The 22,872-nt window shown below is 40.5% G+C and overlaps 1 protein-coding gene across 1 annotated transcript in view; it reads left to right on the forward strand.

The window, feature by feature from the left end:
* Positions 1-3,198: 3,198 nt before the first annotated feature.
* Positions 3,199-22,872, forward strand: part of gabbr2 (gamma-aminobutyric acid (GABA) B receptor, 2) — a 229,682-nt gene continuing 210,008 nt past the window's right edge. Inside the window, exon 1 of the mRNA XM_066675912.1 lies at positions 3,199-3,483. Coding sequence (XP_066532009.1) covers positions 3,199-3,483 — 285 coding nt within the window. The remainder of the gene's footprint in view (positions 3,484-22,872) is intronic.

Below are 22,872 nucleotides of genomic sequence, written 5' to 3' on the forward strand. Positions count from 1 at the left end.
ACTCCTGTCTGACCTCATAATTCAGTGACCAAATGTGACCAAACATGTTAGCAATTACATATAAGTCATTCATTATGCTGTGAATTTTGAAAATGGATTTGTGGACCCAAGCTTTGTCACTTAATTTTTTTCATTAAATCTTGGGGCACGGTTTGTTGAAAGGTGCAGTAAATTGAAAGCCAGGCGCAGTAGAAATTGCAGCTCTTTGTCTTTTAATTTTTATTTCTTTAATGCATCCTCCAGGGGATTGAACCTCTGACCTTGCTGTTATGGATCTGAGGCAATTTATCATTGTGCTCCTGGCATAATTTGTATTGCAATTTCCAGGACCCCTTAAATATCATTCCTGTGATGGAGCTGTTATTCAGACCGCACAGAATGCTAAAGGGTTTGTTGGAGTGTTTGCTTCTGGTATCCAAGAACCTTTTTAAAAAGAGCTTCCTGTTATACAAATGACATGCTGTACATCTCATGCATGAATGAAAATTATTTTCCTCAGGATCAAATGGGATTATTATCATTCATAGAAAACATGTCGCCATGTCCTGACATGATTCTCTTAATAAATGACTAGATAGAGAGACACTAGAAATGGGCATTTTTAAGGTTTCATTTTTCATTCATGCTGTTTTGAATATTTGACACTCAGAATTCAGACTGCGTCTGGCAGGAATGCATTGTCAGAGGCACACTGAAGGATATCCTTGGGCTGTCCTATTAATCTCTATTAAGCAGAGACATGTCAGACAAGCCTGCAGATGTGTATGTTTGTGTGTGTGTATGTGTGTATGTGTGTGTGATGGGCAAGAAGAATTCTCTTCTTTTGCCTGTAAACTTTGCTCCTGGTTGTGTACCTGTAGTGTGTTCTTCTTGTGTTTAACAGGAGTTTAAAGGGCCCGTATCATGGAAAATAGCCATTTCCAACTGAATTTTAAAAGAAAATTGTTAAGGACATTTATAGATGTTCCATTTTGTGACTCTGGTTTTTCCTAATAGTTTATAACTTTGTATATGGCATGGTTCTTAGTTGACATTTGAGTCATTTTCTTGTTTCGATCTCTCTCTCTCTTTCTCTTTCCGGGGCTCCAGTGTAACAATAGGACTCGATAGCACTACAAATCTCAGCTACAACTGTGGCACCACTCTCCAGCCCACAACATATTTTATAATAGAAAAATAATTCATAATACAAATCCAAATTTGTACAAATTATTTGCTAACAGCACTGTAGTACTACATTTACAAAATACAACATACAAAACAATATATGAAACACAAAATTAAACAATTTGTTAAAAAAGAATACAATGTTAATCCTGTGTCCAAACACAGAATAGGTTCTGAATCAGGACCATGGACAGTACCGTGGACATGTTAGTAGTTTATCCATTATCTGTAACCGCTTATCCAATTTAGGGTCGCGGGGGGTCCAGAGCCTACCTGGAATCATTGGGCGCAAGGCGGGAATACACCCTGGAGGGGACGCCAGTCCTTCACAGGGCAACACAGACACACACACATTCACTCACGGACACTTTCGAGTCGCCAATCCACCTACCAACGTGTGTTTTTGGACTGTGGGAGGAAACCGGAGCACCCGGAGGAAACCCACGCGGACACGGGGAGAACACACCAACTCCTCACAGACAGTCACCCGGAGCGGGAATCGAACCCACAACCTCCTCGTTAATATTAACTATTAATATTAACGATTAAATATATTTAACTATTCCATTCATCAATAAAGATTCAAAGATTAGTGACTAAGTCATGACTTTGCATTATTTATATATATATATATATATATATATATACACACCACAGCAGAAAATGCAAAGTCATGACTTAGTCACTAATCTTTGAATCTTTATTGATGAATGGAATAGTTAAATATATTTAATCGTCTGATTTGTGAAAGCAACACAGCCAACATACATTGTCAGAAGCATGTAAAAATGTCTTGTATCAGCAAACTTCATCTCATATGATCTTTAATGTAAAATGGAGAAAATGTGCTTGATGTCCTGGAACCGTGGGACGCCACAGGCGCTGGAATTCCGCTTTGAACATCTGCAGATCCTGTTCGTCCATATGACGTTCATAATGAGTCATGGCCCGTTTTAATGTTTCCACATTAAATAGAAAACATACAGACAGAGAGAGAGAGAGAGGTTGGGGAACCACGTACATTGCACGCGATCCATGATACAACAACAATCTTAGTAACTGAACCACGCAAGCACGTCCCCGCCCCCTTCTCTCTCTCTCTCTCTCTCTCTCTCTCTCTCTCTCTCTCTCTCTCTCTCTCTCTCTCTCTCTCTCTCTCTCTGTGTTTCTCTCCTGTATACATCTACCTCTCTCCTGTACACACCTCTCTCTCTCTCTACGTCTCTCTCCCTCTCTTTCTCTCTCTCTCTCACCTCCTGTATACATCTCTCTCACTCTCCTGTACACCTCTCTCTCTCTCTCTCTCTGTCTCTCCAGCTCTAAATAATCTTAACCCCCCCCCACCCTCGTGTTTTTTCTGAGCCACACTCAGGAGGCGCGCGCTCTCCGCAGCAGCAGCGGCGGCGCGTGCAGGCCGCTCCACACTCTCCTCGCTCTGTCTTCACTCTTGTTTTTGCTCGGGATTTCGCCCTCGGCTCCGGGACCCTACGCTGCGCTGCTCGCGGACATCATTCTTTCTTCATATTTGGTTTGTGCACGCGCTCTGGACCCGCGTCCGTCTCTTCCTATCCCCGGCATCCTCCTTTCCCTCAGACTTTTGCGCTCTGCGTCTTCGCGCGGATTGAGGAGGGGGAATCTCGTGCGTGTGCATGTGAAGAGGAAAACACACACAGGACCTGAGGACCACCGGCATTCGAGACCCCCTCCCCGCCCCGTCCTCTTCTCCTTCCTCAGAATCTTCATCCTTTATCATCTTCACCGTGTCGTGGAATTACAAATTACAGATTACAGCGGTCGTGCTCTTCTGCCGTGTTACCTCCCCCCCACCTCTGTCATCACTGCCACCTGCACCGCGCGCGCCTACGACCACCTCCTCCGTCCCCTTTCCCCACAAAATAAAAAAAGGACCCCAACCTCTCTTTCTCCCAGAGCACCGCAATGCCCGTGCGCTGAGCCCCCGGTGCAGCTTTCGAGCTCATCCCGCTCGCCCTCCCCCCTCCCCCCCACCCCACGCGCAGCAGCGGCTTCAGCATGGCTCGCGCGCCGCTCCTCGCCTCGAGCTGCGTGCTGCTGCTGCTGCTCCTGGCGTCCGCGGCCACGGCCAAAGTCTGCAACGACTACTCGGGCCACGGCGGCGTGGAAGCGGCGTGGTCGGCCAAGGACGTGCCCATTATGGTGCTCATGCCCATGAACGAGTCCGCGCTCATGAGTGGCATCAGCCAGGGCATCGAGCCCGCGGTGCAGCTCGCCATCCGCCACATCCGCGAGTCCGGCCGCTTCTCCTTCTCCCTCATCACCAAGATCTACGACACCGAGGTGCGTCTGGGGCTCTCTGTTTGTTAGTTTGTTTGTTTGTTTGTTTGCTGGTTTGTGTGTGTGTGTGTGGTGGGGTGTCCCGTTGCTGGTGCGCACACGTCCAGCGTCATGTTTGCCTTTTATTGTACGTGCTTAATGTACGTGTGTTATGTTTCTAATCCCAGTGTCATTCCCATTCCCGTTCCTGTCTGGGATCATTTTGCTTGAACCATATACTGGCTATGCGTCCCACATCTGACGTTATACGTTCCTTGAAGCAGAGCCAACAGAACAGCACTATCACAGCAATCAGACATCTTCATATTTACACAGCACCCACTTCCTTCCTCCCTTCCTTCGAGGTTCTGTACATTACTCCCCTCCCCCGTGGAATATGTGCCGTATAAGGCTCAAAAGTACTCATAGACCTTTTCATAATACACACTAGGTATGAAGGAATAGGGTTTTCCACAGAAACAATCTGTACTACCATTGAAAATATTTCCCATGCTGCTCTGCATTAAATCAAACCAATACTAATGAATGTTCTCCACTTTAAAAACCAAAACAAAACAAAACATGCAAGTGATGTGAAGTATAGACTGTATCCACAATGTATTCTAAGAAGCAAACTAACAAATTAAACCTATTATGATGGGAATTAAAAAAATATTGTCATGTTACCCCCCCCCCCCCCCACATGCACATGGCTCGTGACACCGTTGTCCCCCTCCTCTCACAGGTAGAGCTGTGGAAAGCTCAGCCTTGTCCATTATATCATCCCCTGATGTGGCATATGAGCACTTATACTTCATACTCTGTGTGTATACATACATTCATTGCCACAGTGCAATAAGCAACATCTCTGCAAACATTTCTTTTCTCATTAGGGGTCCAAGCACATGGAACCATATTTTTTTCAGTATATTTATTATTGCATCCTGATGATGTAGATTTTCATGAAATAAAAAATAAAATAAAATAAACAGTGCCACTTTCATCACCCACCCACTTTCACTTCAGTCACGTTCCCCATGTTAAAGCCCAGAGCTTGGCTTCCTCTCTCACCTGCGTGTGCTTGGTTTCCTTTACACCTGAAGATGGCAGTAATTGTTAGAGTTTCTCTCTTGCTGCGTCTGACCTGGACTCCTTCAAGGATACAGGGATCGGAGTGTAATGGCAGCCTCGACATGTTAAGGCCCAGATGAAACAGTCAGCTGCACCGGATGAGCTCAGGAAACCAAGTGGGAGTGTGGATGACTTTGCTTGTCAATACTCTTCTGCAGGTATTTGCCTGTGGGCCTGAGCGTCTGTTTGACTAGGCAACACAGATTAGTGAAAACTGACCTCTACATGCCATAAGCCAAACATCTACCTTGAGCTACTGTTACCAGAGCGCATATCTGATCTAATACTTTACCAGGTGTTGGTTTTATTGGAGTTAATGCTCAGACTTATTAGAATGATTAGAGTTTATGCTCCGACTGCCAGTAAACAACATGGAGACTTCGGTTTTGAAAGAGGGTTTGGTTTCTGAAGGATCCTAGGATTTGTCACCACTGTTTTGTTTATGTAGGACCCGGCACACGAGAAGTCTCAGGGACAGCTCTGCCAGGGGGTTTATATAGGCTCATTATTGACGTAAAGCCAAGTGCAATTTACACAGGCTGTAAAGAATGTGTAAAAGTTGGCTCATTAAAACAGATTGTCACTCTGACTAATTTGGACCTACAAGCATCAAACTGAATCATCTCCCTGTCGTGGTGATTCTGCACTGCAGTAAAGGTCACAAGGTTGATCAAATCATCATTTGCAAGTTGCTATAATGAGAGGTGCACACAGAATAGCTGGCTTTTTATCTGATCTGAACTCCTGTTTTTTTGCGTTTTATGTGGTGACTGGTGTGCAGCATAAACCAGATTGCAGACTATTACACAGATTGCTTGACTCAATTATTCTGCCTGGGATTTGCCCATAATGCCTTTGTGCGCTGATGTAGTTGTTCTAATAATTTTCCCTTGCAGTATGTGACAAATCATCATCAACTGGATGTGTTGAAACTTAATGGCTTTTTTTTTTTTACCTCAGCAGAAAGCAGTGTTTAATGGAACATCAAAGATTCTTGTTTTTTTGTACTGATTTTTTTTAAAGGGGACTTATTATAACTCTTTTTAAACAAGTTAGAATAGGTCTATGGGCTTCTACAAAACATGTTCATGATGTTCTTTGCACAAAATCACTCACATAAAGAGATCTCGCCTGCTCTATTCTTGCCAATTTCAGTCCCTTTCAGAATGAGCCGTTTAAGGGCTATTATAAGCTGTTGTTGGCAACGCCCCACCCATCCCATGTTTACGAAGGTGAGGGGTGGTGCCAGGGTGGGAATGTGATGTCACAATAAGGGAACCGTCCAAACGGCTCATAGAAGCATATGATTCCTGACACCAAAAACTTTCAACTGACTCACAGAAAATGCATTCAAAAAGTGAGTTTTGCATAATATGTCCCCTTTAAGATATCATATTTAAAAAAATAACCTCCTCTGTCACTCGTAATCTGAGTGTATTTTCTATATTATACATCATGAGCAATTTCCAGTGCCAACATAATATTTATATATCATTTTTGAAAGCTCCAGCATGCTTACAGGAGGACATTCAGTCCCTGACTTCATCATTCCATCGGCTGCTTTCGTGATAGAAAAGCTGCTGTCCTCACATCTCCCAGAGAACTCAGCCAGTTGCAGAGTTGTTGAGTCTTTTACCCAGTTCTTTCGTAATTCAGAGCTCTGTGTTGCACTCAGGGATCAGGGCCTTTAGCTGCTTGCGGCTGTGAGGAACTGTAAGAATGTACAACTATAGGAAGGACATCTGGACCTTTAAAGAATGCATAGTAATGTTACAAATCACATCTGCAATTTCTAGTTCATTTTTATATAATAAACATCATAAAAAAACCTGTATTTAAAGATAGATTTAAAGGTTGTACTCCTATGTCCACTTGTAGACATCCTGGTTAAATATATCAAAGCAATGATTATAGATGGTAGCACACAATTTACAATGGGCAAAATATATTCATATGATTGTGCATTAGTTAGTATGAACGTACTTCAGAATTTCACATAGAGCTGGCAGAAATGTGTCCATTATTGTGGCATTGTCATGACGTTTTGATGGTTATGGCCCAATTTGAAGGACTACTTTTACTTATCATTATTAAACTTGTGTTATTGTAGACCACAGAGTGGAGCTAGAAATGCTGATAACATCTAAATATTGCTCTATATCCTGAAGAGGGCAATGCTGATAAATTCAGTTAAAGACCTTTAGTAGTCTGTGCGTGAGCCTTCAGAGATATTTTAGTAGTGTATTAACAGCTCCAGAAATGAAATATTGGTTGTCTTTTACCTATATGGTGTACCTATGTTTTTGTATACAGTATAAAAACGTGCAGTAGTGCTAGTAGTATATGTATGTAGGGATTTAACTAGACAGATGTAAGTAATCAGTCCCGGAGCAGAGTCTCTTTATCCCTTTATCCTCTCTCAGAGGAGCGTGAGGATGCAGAACCCATCCGTTCACTGGGCTGGGACACTACCGCACCAGACAGCACCAATCCACAGAGCTGCACCCAACACAAACACAGAGGCGTGCACAGAGAACTGGGGACATGACAAAGCCACTCTCTAGGCTTAGAGGAATGTATTTAGTGATGAAACACACTGTTCCATATGTGAAACAGCTTGGACTTTTTTCGCATTATTATTTAATACATTTAATAAGAGGTCCCATCTGACACGCTCCTTAGAACTTGGGTGTGAAAGGTTGGGGCTAATCTTCAGTCGGTAAATATATGTAAATTTTGTTTGATGACATCATAATGTGAATTTGTAAAGGGCTGATTTTTGGGTGATTATATAACTGTCTACACGTTTACACACACTGCACTGCTTCGTCTGGTAAAACTGATTATTACAGTCAGAGAAAGCTCTACGCTGAGAAGCTGTGACTTGCCTTGGGCCACACCCCCCATAGAGCACTGGAGCTCATGTGGTACAGTGAGGTGAAGGAGGTAGAGGGTGTTTCAGTGTGAGAAAGAGATGGTGAGAGGAGTGCAGAATCTGAATCCCTGTATTAGCCTTTTGGAAGTACAGCGTGACCCACACGTTACTCTTGTCATAGCTATTCAACAGTCTGCATGCAAATTGTCATCTATTGGTTCATATGTTCGCTTGCACAGCTGTTGCATATCAGTGTTGAATAGACTTATGTAAGTATAATTCAAGATTCAGGAAGATTATTATTCCCTTTGAAAACATCAATGAAGCATGAAGTGGCTGTAATATCAGAAACATTGTAGTTTTATTTGCTCTGATTCTACAGCGTCTTGGTTGTTCCAAGATGAGTATAGAACAGGACGTGTAGCCTTCGAAAAGATTTCCACAGTGAGGTTTCGCAGACTCATGTATGGAATACCAATTTCCCTTTCTCATCCATAACATTTTGTGCTCGGCTCTAGCCATTGACCTCCTTAAGTCCAACACATCCCTATAGACCTTGCGTAATGCATACAGATATATCTGGTGCTTATGCCTCGCAAGGGAACAAATGCATCTTGTCAGGTTTACACACAGAGCACCGGTACCTTTGTATTGGTCTGTGCCCTTACCATGTATTATTTGTCCCCTCCGAAGACCAAGACCCCTCACTTGCTTACCGTTTATGTCACAGTGTGTTACGTGTTTTGTGAAAAGCTCTGCCTTGGGTTATTGGAACTCAAAGCTTAAGACAACGTGTGATTGTGGAAAATGTACGGTTATTGTTAAGGGGCAACACGAGAAAACTGTCAATTTTATTATTAAGCAAGAGATTTAAAAACTCCAGAAGCACTGCTGTATTTCATCCACTTGTATCAGCGCAACACACAAACACACCACCATCAGGTCAGTATCACTGCAGCGCTGGGAAAGATCCACAACCCAAATCTTACCTGCTCTGTGGTGATCCTGTAAGAGTCTTGACTTTTGAAGAACAGGGTGAAAGAGGGCAGAGGAACAGATGGACTACATTCTGTAAATGTAAAAGTACAATGTGCTCCTGTATGTATGGTATGCATATAAATAGTCTCTGTGGTAATTGGCTGACCTGCATGGTTCAGGCTGAAACATTTCTTATAAGTACAGTGTGAATGAGTAGATTTTTACTTGCTATAGACTGTTAACCTATCCTTATAAATGCATTGTTTCTATACAAAACAAAATGAAACAGCTTTTCTAGCCCATTTGCTTGAATTTTACATTAATTAAAAACTGCACTATATATCGCTTTGTTTTATATAATGTCCTTAGTTTTCCATGTCTTTTTTCATATTAATATTTGCAAATAGTAACCAGAATAAACTGTAACAGTACAAATTCAGTGTGGATATTTGCTTAGAAACTAACCTTACTTTAGCTGACTGAAAGCATTGAAACAAGTAACTACTCTTGCAGTCGTCATGGTCATTCAATAAGGTCTGACAATGCAAGGCCTAAGACATAATTCTATTGGACCCAACACTGTTTATGGACACATGACAGGGTTTATGGTCAGCCGTAAAATCCCAATCACAGTCCTCCTCTAAATCCCTCTTTATATGTCTGCTGGACCCCTGTGACCCCGTGCTTATCCTATGAAGCCATATTAAATACAGGTACAGTAGCTGTTTTCCTGACAGAAAATCAAATGTGCAGCTGGAATCAGCAAGGAATAAAAATTAGAATAACACAAATGCATTAAACAGAGCTGAGTGGGATTTGTATTTTTCAGGGAATATATATTATATTATATTATAGATTGCAATATTGGTGTACACTGATAATCTGAGTACTGCTCATTATAAGATTTCACAGAAGAGGATAAGAATATGATATGAAAAATACAATTGCTGTCATATCTTGAAAATGGTAAATTTATCTGAGGAAATAAAACTTGAAATACTAAAATGCATGTTAATAAAATGATATTTATTGATTGTAATTTACTGTAATTGTAGAGTATAATGGGCAAATGGAATAAATTGTATACATTTGAGGACAGTGAGGTTAATCCAAACGACTGCTCATATGAGGCATTAAATTTGTCTCCCACTCTCACCCACAAGTGGAGAGTTTTTGGCCTGCTAAAAATGAGTGAGTGAGTGAGCCAGTTAATGATTAACAGTCATGAAATGATAATAAAGGGGTTTGACACAAAATTGATGATATCTTTGGTAAACCTTGATTTAAACACTGAATACAGATGGACAGTGATACTCTTGTATCATAGTCAAGCAATATGGAAAAAATGAAAAGAAGATGGTAATACATTTTTCACAATCTAATTCACTGATAATACAGAAGGCAGATTCTTGCTGCATCTAATTAGGCCTAATGATTGTGGTATTCCCTTACCGAGCCTCACAATCTTCTGCTAAGCCTAATTCCCCATTTACATGTCTGTGTTGCCTTTTCTCCCAGCCAAAGCTAAATGTTCGTTACTGGATGTTGGATGCATGGTGTTAATTGCTGACCTTTCACTGAATCATAGCCATAGCCTTGAGTCAGGAGACTAATGCTCTGCCAGTATCCCTCTGACCTAGCTACCATACCATTGAAAACTTCTGTGTACACTGTACATGCAGGATGCTGAGCAAGAAATTTAACACAAGTATGCTTCACGCAACCTCTGGGGGCATGGGGTAACAACATCAGTGCAGGGTGGTGCTTGGGCCCTTTTTTAGTGGCATAGGCTATTTCATCAGCTCTGAAAAGCACCTGCTACCATGTCAGAAGAAAGCCGCCGGTGCTTCATGCTATCATTCAAGGGAGAAGTGGTTGAGGTATAAACATTTTGACATGCTGTGAAGGTCTTAAGGGACAAAATGTTGTTGGCCGAGGGGTTTTAATGCTATTTTTATTTTGTACTTTTTAAAAAATATTTCTTCTTGATCATTAATTAAAAACATTTAAATATCCACCAGACATCCTCCTAGCAGTATTTGTGTGTTCTGTGGTGGCAGCAGAGGAGAGCAGTCCTATCAGAGCCAAAACATCTGCTCCAAGAGGCATATTTCAATGTCTGATGAGCAGTAGGAGATAAGAAAATATGTTCGTGCTATTGTTCTGAATCTGATCTCTGCCCTGAGTATTCATTTATGGCCTTTAAAGCAAGTAGCACTGCTGTTATTCTGGCATTGATAAGATTGTAGATAGCACTAAACATTTGTGTCCTCAGTTTAATAAGTCCTCCTAAATCTCATTTGATGATTCAGAAATAACCTCTATGTGCTGAGACCTCTGCACAAGGCTGCAGCCCAGGACCCTGGCTTTTCACATTAGTGATGAAGAGAGAGGACCCTAGCATTCTGAAGCATCACCAAAACTTGGGTTTGAATATTATTTCACATAGGGATGCATGATTAAATTGGGATTACATTAGCATTGACAGGTTTATGTTTTAAAAATTATATTGCACTGAAGGTAGTGTCGCAGTCACACAGCTCCAGGGGCCTGGAGGTTGTGGGTTCGATTCCCGCTCCCGGCGACTGTCTGTGAGGAGTTTGGTGTGTTCTCCCTGTGTCCGCGTGGGTTTCCTCCGGGTGCTCCGGTTTCCTCCCACAGTCCAAAAAAAAACACACATTGGTAGGTGGATTGGTGACTCAAAAGTGTCTGTAGGTGTGAGTGTGAGTGTGTGTTGCCCTGTGAAGGACTGGTGCCCCCCCAGGGTGTGATCACACCTTGCGCCCAGTGATTCTGGGTCGGTGAATAGTGCAAATGTTCATATTTTTTTTGATAAATATGTGTGCTGACGTTGTCAAATATATGAATAGTATAAAACACTGGTGTATTTTGTATAAAATCATGTTATGCTGCAAAGGCACTGTACTTTATGTATGAGGAGTGATGGAGTTACTGACATCAGACAATATAATTTGATATTCACAAAATGCTAGTATTTTCACCAGCTGTCCATGTGGGCTGAATCTGAACAGAGTATATAGGCACACAAAAAATGAGATTTGCAAAAAGCACTCTGGTTTTCTTTAGCGTTTTCATGTGCCTCTTTGATTATCAAGCAAATGAGATGTGTGATTGTTTCTAAAGGTGCTGGACTGGAGCATCTGGCTGCTATTAACATAAAACAAACATTTGCTCAGCGATTGGTTCTGATGCTGAAGATGAGGTGGGTGAAGTGTGATGGAATGCCTGGGGAAGGCGCAGGAGGTGCTTATACACTCTGGTTCCTCTTCTCGCTCGCCAAAATGCTGCAGGCAAAATGGACACTGCCTGAATCTGGCCTTGTCTTCTGGGCTGTGAATTTGTAAACACTAACCTCAGAGAGTTCCTCGTTTTATTTGCACAGTTGAACATCCAGTTAAAGCTGTTTTTCCTCAAGGATTTAAACAAGTACATAAAGTCTGAGGTGAAAAACAGTCATATACTGCCAAGTAATATCTCCTGAAATCTATGCAGTCTAATGTGTATCATTATGAGATTTGTATAGTGTAAGATAATTCAATATTTATTTATATTGCAGTCTTATTGAATTGATAAAAATCAGCTTTTTTAAAGGAAAGTAACTTTAAAAAATAGCTGAACCATTTTTTAAATTCTGTGTTCTCTCTCTGGGGAAGTGATATTTGTGAAGAGGACATGGGGGCTGTTCCACAAAGTAGGATTCTGAGTTAGTTAGTTAACTTAAGCACAGAGTTGAAAAAATGTCCAATAGAATTGTCCCTCTGTGCTTTTCTTATTGAACACATTGACTTGAGGCTTAAGTTGTCTGGCTAAACTGAGAAATATAATTTTGTGGAACTGGAACACTCTGCCCCACCCTGGCCCCTGGACTTTCGGGCTGTTGTGCCAAAGAATGTTATATAGTTTGATGTGAGCTCCTAATTAGTAGATGGCTTTTCTCCAGCATAGAGGAAGAGGTTGACCTTTCTTTAGCAGTATGCCCTTAGCTCCTCTGTCTTAAATAATTTTTTAATATTGGGATTACATAGAGGATCTTTCCCCCCAATTGTAGAGGTGAAAGAATTGAACATGCTCTGATCTGGAGAGACATAATTCAGTGTTATATGTCAAATAACTTTAATATTAAAGGGGATATATTATATCTATTTCCACAGTTTAACCCGGTTCTCTGTTAAAGAAACCTCTGAGATGTGCCAGTCAAAATACCACAAGGATAAAACCAAACAGCACTATTCTCACCCTGCATGGCCAGTTTCAGTGCCTGTTGCTTTAAATGAGAATGAGCCTCTGGGTAACCAAATGTGAGCGGCCCAGCAGAGAGGCACGAGGAGCAGATTCGCAGGTTTTTATCATTTTTGCTTGGTTCACTTTCTTTTCTCTTCTTGATTTTTCTGCTATTGTTTTTGCCATATTTTCTCAGCACAGTACATTGTACATGCATTAATTTTCTCTTCATTTAAGCTCGTCTTTGTGTTGTCATGTAAACACAGGCCCAGTGCTGTGATTGGAGAGACTCGGACAAGATGGTGGGACAACAACATAAGACACAGCACAAAATAGGGATGACTCGTATTATCCCAGGTTTTCAGACTTCTCAAATCACTAAAAACTGACTGGATAGTTTACAGTATGTGTGTGGCTAACAGCTCCAGATCCCCAAGTTAATGTGCTACTGGAATCCAAATGTGTGGGTTTTTTTTTACATATGTCCCCTTTAATCATGTTCACTTGATGCTCAGTACATGTTCCCTTCATGACCAGACGTAATGAAACACATTGTCCTCTAACTCTGCAGAGTGCACTGAAATAAGAGGATTTAGAAGGGAGAGGGTGTTGTCATTAGAGATTGGACAAATGCCATGTGAACACAGACTTTCTCCAGGGGCTGCAAAGAGTAATAAGCGGAAAGTTTGCCCTTGTCAGTCCTTTAATTGCATTAAATCCTGTGTAATTCCTGAACAGAAATAAAGGAGCTGCTACTGCTTAGACGGTGTGTGTGTGTGTGTTTGTGTTTGTGCATTTGCATCTGCGTGTGTTGTGCATGTTAACCCACGGGACTGGCTCTCTTCTGGGACGAAAGGCCGTTGTGGTGGAAATGTCCATGTGCAGGTGCTGGCAGTAACCAGTACTCATTCAACTCATATGTGTACACGTGTTTGTGTGTGTGTGTGTGTGTGTGTGTTGGTTACTACTAAAATGTTGTGGACAGACTGGCTGTTAAATCAGGCTTAAGACTTTCTCTGTTCCCTCACCAGATGCGCTGACTTTCCGTGCAATTTGTTTTGTACTATTTATAGTACTCTGCCATGTTTGTTGCATTGTGATGAAAATGTATTGACAGCATCACTTTTTCATGACAAGACAATGAGAGACCACCCTTTATATAATGCTTAGCCACAAATGGCCATTATGCACATTTTATTTATAATTCAGGAGATGTTACTGGGTAGATTTGTCACAGGATATTTCATCTGCTTAAAGAAGGTGGAAGTCAAAGGGGAAAAAACAAAAATTGGGACTTAAACTAGACCTAAAACTGTGCAAGACCTGCTAGAACTCCAAAGCTGTCATCATTAACATGAACAATGCTTAAAACATTCGTCTTTGAGGTAGGATGAAATTAGCCATTTGCTAGCTTCTAATCTTGCTTAAGGTGTTTTTATCCATCTTTCCATTGTGAGAATATATGTGAAAATATGTGAACACTTTCTCAAAGGATGTGTGCCTGTCATGAAGCTGTTACTCACTAAAGAAAAGTAACAACATGCAATTTGCTAAATAAAAAACAAAGTAAATTAAGAGTGGTCTCTGATTTTGCATCAGATTGTAGTCTAGGTGACTGGATGTACCACTGTGTGCAGCCATAGGGCAGGTTCTTTACATGAAGGCGCAATGTATAATGATGGTAATGCTGCTGATAATCCTCTGCATACAGTCACGTATTCTTCACATACAGGGGGAGATTAGAACTCCCCTCATTGAAATAGGACTATAATGTAAGGGAACATGTTGTTCCCCATAAATGGAATGCTTATAGGAGTGAAAATAACCTAGTGTACTACATGTCTTCTGTTGTGTCTTCTTGCATTTTGCATGAGCACTGGAGATACCAACTACAATAGGCTTTTTTGCAAGAGCTTTTAGTCTGTTCTGACTCATTTTTATTATTATTCATCACACTTGAATTTCCCAGGAATGTTGGCACTCTTTGGTTTATTGGCCAAATAAGCAAGGTGGTGACATCTAAGCACTGGTGCAGTGTGTATTACAGTCCTTTTGCTATGCGTTTCTCTAAAAGCTGTTAAAGCATCTTCACTAAAATGCTTCTACATTCTTTGCATCATGGTGGAAGCCAGTTCTGCTCTGAAGTCTGTGATTTCCAGCCATGCATCCATATCCATGGTCATTTTCTCTCTGAGAAGAAAAAAGTTTCAGATATTACCATTTCAGCAATTTTCTGAAAAAGTAATACACAACACAATTTTACTGGCAATATATTGATGCCATTTATTGTTGTATCTGAGATTGTACTGATCAATAATAAATAATCCATTCATTCATGGTCTGTATCCGCTTATCCAGTTCAGGGTCGTGGTGGGTCCAGTACCTACCCGGAATCTTTGGGTGCAAGGCAGGAACACACCCTGCAGGGTGCACCAGTCCCTCATAGGGTGACACGCTCACTCCTATAGACACTTTTGAGTCGCCAATCTGCCTACCACCATGTGTTTTTGGACTATGGGAGCAAACCAGAGCACCCGGAGGAAACCCACGGGGAGAACACACCAAACTCCTACAGGTCCCTGGAGCTGTGTGACTGTGATGCTACCTGCTGCCACCCAATAATAAATAATAATATTAAAAAATAATAATATTCAGTGTTTTGTTACAGTGTGGTTTAATCTACGCACTAGAAGAACCACTAAAACCCATTAAATTATATTCTACCTTTTAAATGATGATTTTCTATAACGAAAAATCTGTTTTACGGTTTGGCATTAGCATTTTTGCCTTAGAAAAACATTACAGAAAACATTTTGTTTCCAACATTTGTTCCATAAGTTTGAGCTTGACGGACAGTACACAGGTAGCCGAATTCTTCTGTAAGGTCTAAACCCAAGGAAACATGTTTAGAATTACTTTTTTGCTAGTTCTTATAAAACACCCAACAAGAAAACACAGATTCTCCTGACCACTAGGGGCAGTGTTTTCCCAAACTTGAACTCTCCAAAAAAGGTGTACACAAACTCAACTCACTGTCTGTTTAAACTGTTGTGAATTTGCTGTGATGTGTCCCGATAGATCAGGAGTCAGCTGCTGTTGACTGGAATTGCCAGCCGGTGTTATGTAATTAATATTTGACTTCACACTCTGAGTGTTTCTGTGAAAATAGTATTTTCACAAAGTATAAGAATGGCAGGCTCAGATGAACACCTGAGTTGTGGTAACTTATCTTTTGGAGTGAAACCTGGGATAAACATAAAAGGAAAAAAAAAAAAGAAATCCTAATCTTGTTTGTGGAAGACCTCTCTATAATCTTTCATTTAGCTGAAGTGATAGTAAATAAATAGGCTACAGTTTGGCTGCTGTCTTTTTTCACAGTAGTGATGCAATATTTATTTAGCAGGCTCCTCCTTAAATGGACAATTTCATAGGCCATTGAACATGGAGCTGCAGGAGGCCGTGTGTGATGGATGCCCTGGCTCATGGAGTGAATGAAGGCCAGTCTCTAGCTAATGAAGTGTTTCTGGAAGGCTTCTGTCTCCAGCCTCCCCATCACCTGCCCATTGTGTGTAGCTTGCTTTTTTTATTTGACTGAAAAGCTGTCTTTCCCATAATTCCTTTAGGGCTGCGGTGTACAGTTCTCCTGACCTAGGTAAAAGTGCAGATGAGTATTACTGGCCTCTACAGCAAGGCTTTATTTAGTAACATATACAGTTTGTTCAGGTCACAAAACTGCATCAGGGTTAGGCCCTATGGGGATGCAGGCATTGTGTAGCATTTTCTCTGTTTTCACTCTCGTTCTTCAGCTGATTTGGGCTTCCTGGGCAGAGACAGTCCACCTTAAATAAATGATCTTTCCAACAGTACAAAAGGAAGAAGTTATTTCACATCCATTTCCATACCTTCTAATCCACGTTTCATAAAGTCCGTCTGGCCTTGAGTATCATTGTGATTAGAAGCCTTGACTGTTTTTTTTTTTTTTACAAATTGTAAGCTTACCTCCAACTGCTCATCCTCCTGCTGGAGAAATGCTCTGCTATTTGAATTCCCCTTCTGCACATATTGATTTGATGACTAAAGATGAGGCAATGGCATAATGCCTGCAGTTTCTTGGTTCGTGTCCAAGGACAAAGAATACCTCCAGTTCCCTCTTTTGCATCTTCACCATCCCTAAGCGCCTTGCGCTATTGCTTTGCAGCTAAAGAGAAAACTAATACTTTTGTGTGTATGCTCTGCATACTGTGCAGAACATAATTGGATGGTAACACAATTGTTATTGTTTTGGCTTTGTATTCCATCATGTTGAATTTCAAATTAAACAATGACTGTGCAGTTAAAGTGCAGAATGTCAGTTTTGATTCATTTACATTTGCCGTGCTTCATTCCAATATGTTTGTGACAATTCCGGATGTAACACATTTTCAAAAAGAATACCAGATGATAGATGATATAACATAGAAAATATATATCTGTATTCCTCCACAAACATTATGCTCTCTCTCTCTCTCTCTCTCTCTCTCTCTCTCTCTATATATATATATATATATATATATATATATATATATATTTTCACATATAGTTAGCCAATTAACTGGATTTAGGATCCTTTATTAAATAACCAAACATACTAACCAAACCTAACAGTTAGTATGACAGCGAATAGCTAACATCATGTTAAGATGAACAGGAACAATATCTTGGTTTGATAAGTATACACCACCTAGACCTGAATTTTTATTCAAGGTCTCCCAGTCACTTATCTTTTCAACACTTGTGTGAAATCACAGCATTTACCGATGGCTGGAACAGCTGTTTACTATGTCCTTTCAGTTTGCAAGTTTCCAATCCATACAGAGGCATGGGCTCCAAAGACTTCCCAAAACATATGCAAGGATATAAAAACATTTCCAAGGTTTTGAAGACACTCTGGGGCACTGTTAAGTCAGTAAAATAAATGAAATGCCTGGCATGGCACAATTAGTCTGCCAAAATCTGGGCAACCAATAAAACTAGAGGATTGGGAGAGAAGAAACTTGGTCAAAGAAGCTGCCAGTAAACCAAATAAAGTGCTTTATGGCCAACAGAGGAAAACATGCATCACAGCAACATTACTGATATTGCACAAATTTGGCCTTTTTTGGAGGGTGGCAAGAAGAAAGCCATTTCTCAATCAAAGAATCAATCATTAAAGAAAAGTCAATCTGGATTCCCAGTGCAACAGACTGGTAGAAAGTTCTTGGTCTGATGAAACTTAATAGGAGTTTCTGATGCCAAACTTTTAAACATGATGAAAAGCCATCATGGGTCTTGTCTAAAACATAACTGTCCCAATGGTGAAGCATGGGTGTTGTGATTGTGGGGATTTTTCTCATTTGCAGAGACTTTTGTCAGGTTTGAGGAGAGGATGGATGAAGACAAGTATAAAAATCTACAGAATGCCTTGAAGGTTGCTGTCCATCAGCAAAAAAAAACAAAAAACAAAAAAACATCTAAGCTCTTGCAGCTTGAAAAGTTCTGGAAAGAGGAGTCAGGGAAGATCAGCAAAGCCAGGGTGAGCCAGTCTTTGGCAAGAACTAGATGCTACCAAAAGTGAATCTACCAAGCAGTGACTTTGATGGGTGTATACTTAAGAAACCAGCATATTTCAGTTCTGTTAGTTCAACACTCTTTTATAAAATTTTATATTTTATTGAATTTGTGTGGTATTCTGTGTTAATAGTCATTTGGATCACAGAAAACGTCTCAATTTAAATGCATTAAAGGGAACATCTATGATTCTGGAGAACTGCAGTTCTCTCTGTTTTGTTTAAATTCAGAAGCTTTGTGTCTTTTAAGGTGGAATTGTATGTTTGAAAAAAAGAGACTGTTGTCTGTCCATGGCTAAAGTTTAACTCGTCTGTAAATTTTACTCACTGTTTGAATTACCACAGAAACTCATTTGTACTTTAGGAGATATTTCCACCTTAGGTAATCAGTATTACCCTCCTATGGAGAAGGAATAGAGCAACATCCTCATCTAGAGTCATGCTTTTAACATTTATAGTGCTCTCTGCAGCCAAAAAAACTCCAGATGCCTTTTCACTGCCATGAGCAGAGAGAGAAAGCCTAGCATACCAGACTGAGACACTGTGCTCTTTTAGCCATTTACAGACACTGGGGCTTCGTAAACACATTAGACCATTTTCCAGCATCCGAAGAGATCTGAGAGCTAGCAAATCGTGTGGAAACATTTTCTGAATTTTATAAAAATTGCTTTTTAAATTGCAGTCATGAATGCCACATTTTAAGTTAAAGGACTTGATTTGTGAAAAGGTCTTATAAAGTTAATGTATTGAATTAGACATGAAATTGGAAATTGGACATTCATTCATCCCCCTCTTCAACCCACAGCTGTTTAGCCCCACACATTAATGCTGAATTTATAGGGAATGATTCAGACCTGACCCCTTTATGAATCATGAATGATGCACATAACAGGGTGGCCATTTTATACATGAGTATATTGGGTATAGCCTATATTAGCCTTTTATGAATTAGACAATTTATTCAAATGCTCTGTGCTGGAATATAAAGCATAGAAGCTTCACTCCAGGATGCCACTGGCATTAAACATTACAGTCAAACATAGTGTTTATAAACATATATTTAAGAATTCTTTTGGAGTGTAGAGGCACCTGGGCCACATTTTGCACAGTGTTTTGGCTAAAAAACATCCACTAAATTATAACAAATCTCAAGACACAAAATCCTGGAATGTTTTTGAACTTCAATCAATTAAAATGTAATATGGGTCCTTTAAAGAGTTTATTTTATTTAGGCAGTTCATGAGTAGCTGCAACAGGCAATTATTTTTATAAAAGATTCATTCATCTGTCATTTTTTTCCATTTTCAATTGAATTTTAAATTTTTTAAATTGTTTGTTTGAAAAAAATATATAAACACAATATTTATAACATTACTGCAGCATTCCTCTGAAATGTAATGAACAATGTTCCTTTTAAAAAAAAAAGTAAATTATGTAGTAAATTAAAAATAAAAAACATAAAATAAGAGTATGGTACTTGCATCTCTTAATACGATGTTGCAAAAAAATAAGATAAATTCTAAATACATGGAACAAAGTGGACAATGCAGTTTTGTATTAGCCAACACTTTTTTTTGGCATTGTTTGAAAAATAAATATCTTCTATTTACAAATATTTGAAAAATGATGGAGGTACCGCTGCACTATGCTGAGGGTCTGTGGTGGTGACACTGACACAGGTAAACTTCATGTTTCTACAGGACTTTTCATTACAGAGCAAAAATTTTCACATCACATGTTCTGAGTTAAGGCGGCCTCTCTTTTTTTGAAACTACGCTGCCTGCTGTAGAGAAGATGTGCTCTGATGGTTCTGAAGTGCTAGGGATGCATAAGTAGGACCTAAGACATGCCCTGAGCCAAAGAATTGGTCAATTTGGAAACGACTCCGCAGAGAAATCAAGTATTTCTCCTCTGTTTGGATTATCAAAAGAACCGAGCTAAGGTGGCACGGTGGTGTAGCAGGTAGTGTCGCAGTCACACAGGAGTTTGGTGTGTTCTCCCCGTGTTACCTCCAGTTTCCTCCCACGGTTCGAAAACACACGTTGGTAGGTGGATTGGCAACTCAAAAGTGTCCATAGGTCATAGGTGTGTGTGTGTGTGTGAGTGAATGTGTGAGTGTGTGTGTTGCCCTGTGAAGGACTGCCACCCCCTCCAGGGTGTATTCCTGCCTTGCGCCCAATGACTCCTGGTAGGCTCCAGACACGCCATGAAGAGAAGATAATGAATGAATGAATGAAAGAATGAGGGTGGCACGGTGGCGCAGCAGGTAGTGTCACACTGCTCCAGGGACATGAAGGTTTTGGGTTTGATTCCTGCTCCGGGTGACAGTGTGTGTTGAGTTTGGTGTGTTCTACCTGTGTCCTCGTGGGGTTCCTCCCACTGTCCAAAAACATGCGTTGGTAGGTGGTTTGGTGACTCAAAAGTGTCCATAAGTGGGAGTGAATGTGTGAGTGTGTGTGTTGCCCTGTGAAAGACTGGCACCCTCTCCAGGGTGTGTTCCTGCCTTGCGCCCAATGATTCCAGGTAGGTTCTGGACCCACCGCGACCCTGAACTGGATAAGCGGTTACAGATAATGAATGAAGAGTTGTGCATGCCCAGAGTGACAAATGGATTTAATATTTTTTCATGTTACTATAGAATAAATTGTAGAACAACTTATTGATATTCAAATTAGTTGGCAACTATTTTTACAGTGGATTTTTACGATTAGTTGTAGCACCCTGCACAAAAGCCCTGTTTGAATTCTGATCTCTGTGTGATCTGTAGAACAAATGAAATCTGTGCTGGTAATGACCTCTCCTCTCCAGCCGTGCAGACGCACTGCTCTCCCCTGCTGGGATGTTTATTGGGCTGTGGTGCAGATTCTCTTGGCTTCAGTTTAACATGATTGATAACGAAAATGAAACATGTCTGCTTGTGATTTTGCAGGCAGATTAGAGATGAGGGTTGTCTGTCTTTGTACTCCAATAGGATGTCTTCAGTAAGTGATTGTTGTTTCATTATTGCATGCACATCTGATAATTCTAGACCATCTGCTGGAGAAATAACGATTGCTCTTGATACCTAATTTCAGCTCACTCTCATATCTACAACACCACTCCAGGCCTGTGCTACTACTGTGGAAGAGAACAGCTTGCTGTGTTTTATACTCCACTGCAAGCACTTCATTTTGGGATGCAGTCATGCACTAGCATTGCTATAACGACATCAGCAGGAATATGTTAGCAGTCTTTCACTGGAGATGAAAACAGTAGAGTTGTTTGTAAATGAAGAAACAATACCATCTGTAAAGGTGAATGGGTAATATGGCTGCTACAGTCATAAATCATATTACTCACAGTTTAACATGTTTTATATAAACTAAAATAAGAACAGCATAGCTCTCACTGTTGTCATTGGGCTTGAATATTTTGTCCCGCTAGAAGTTGCATTGTGCTGTTGAAATCTTGTATAATTAAAACTGATTTAAACAAGTTCCTAACTTTACCTCCAAAGATCATGGTATGTAACCATGAAAAATATTAACAGGGAACTCGTGCTTATCCCTAGTGCCCTGCTACTTTAAAATCTGTTTGTATTGAATGAGGGAGTTGTGTATTTACAAGATCATCTCTCCTTAGATGTATGAATCAGAATTATATATGCTCCCTGTGGTTGTTTGGCCCTGACATCTTCATAAATATTATTTGCATGCCTAGGCGCCGGATACTTCTGCTCTTGTCTCTGTCTGGCGTAGGGGAGCTCTATTGATTTCTCTCTGTCCTTTAAGCCTGCGTTTTGAACTGTTTGAGCATTTCCCCTCCAGTCGCTGTTTTATCTCCAGTCACTTCTTTGAAATGGTAATACCCAAAGGATGAGCAACCACTGATAAGCGCAACATCAGTAAGTGTTGTCACGTTCCCTTTCTTTTACTTTTTTTTTTCTAAATTCCTTTAAGAAGCCCACAAAGAAGAGAAAAGAAACAATGACAAAGAGGCACATGGAAAGATATAATGAACATTATTTGAGTGCAATTCAGTGTCCATTCAGCCCAAGCATCTGCAGCAGTAGATGATTCTGCTATTGTGGAAGGACATTCAGGGTATTGTAACAGTGACACTGGAGAAAATCGACTGGACCAGGCCCACCCCCTCCTCTACACATGAACACAGATCTAGTAATTCAGCAGTCTTGATAGGCTTTTTTTTCCCAAGGCTGGTCATCTTTGTAACACCCTTTCTGAGCATAACTGTTATGAAACTGGATGCATCCAGACCCTTGCTTCTATTTCCCTGATAGAGGGCTAATGTAAATGTCACGTATGTCAGGCTGCGGAAAGGTCTAGATGCCTGTGAGAGAGCACTAAATGAATTCTGACAGAAGAGGGTGCCCTGAAAAGCCAGCCATCCAGTAAGTCTTAGAGCACAAGGAAGTGATCTGCATCTAATAAGCGTTCTTGAGTGCTCTTATTATCAAAGATGTGACTGCAGTATACACTGGAAACATGCAGCTGACATGTGAACACAGTGCAGCTTTACAACCTCCCCCAAAAAGTGTAACAAAGGAGAACCCTTCCATATCCATAATCAAAATATAGTGTATTGCTACATTTAAAGAGCTTT

This window comes from Hoplias malabaricus, chromosome 6 (genome assembly GCF_029633855.1).
Source record: "Hoplias malabaricus isolate fHopMal1 chromosome 6, fHopMal1.hap1, whole genome shotgun sequence".
Taxonomy (NCBI): domain Eukaryota; kingdom Metazoa; phylum Chordata; class Actinopteri; order Characiformes; family Erythrinidae; genus Hoplias; species Hoplias malabaricus.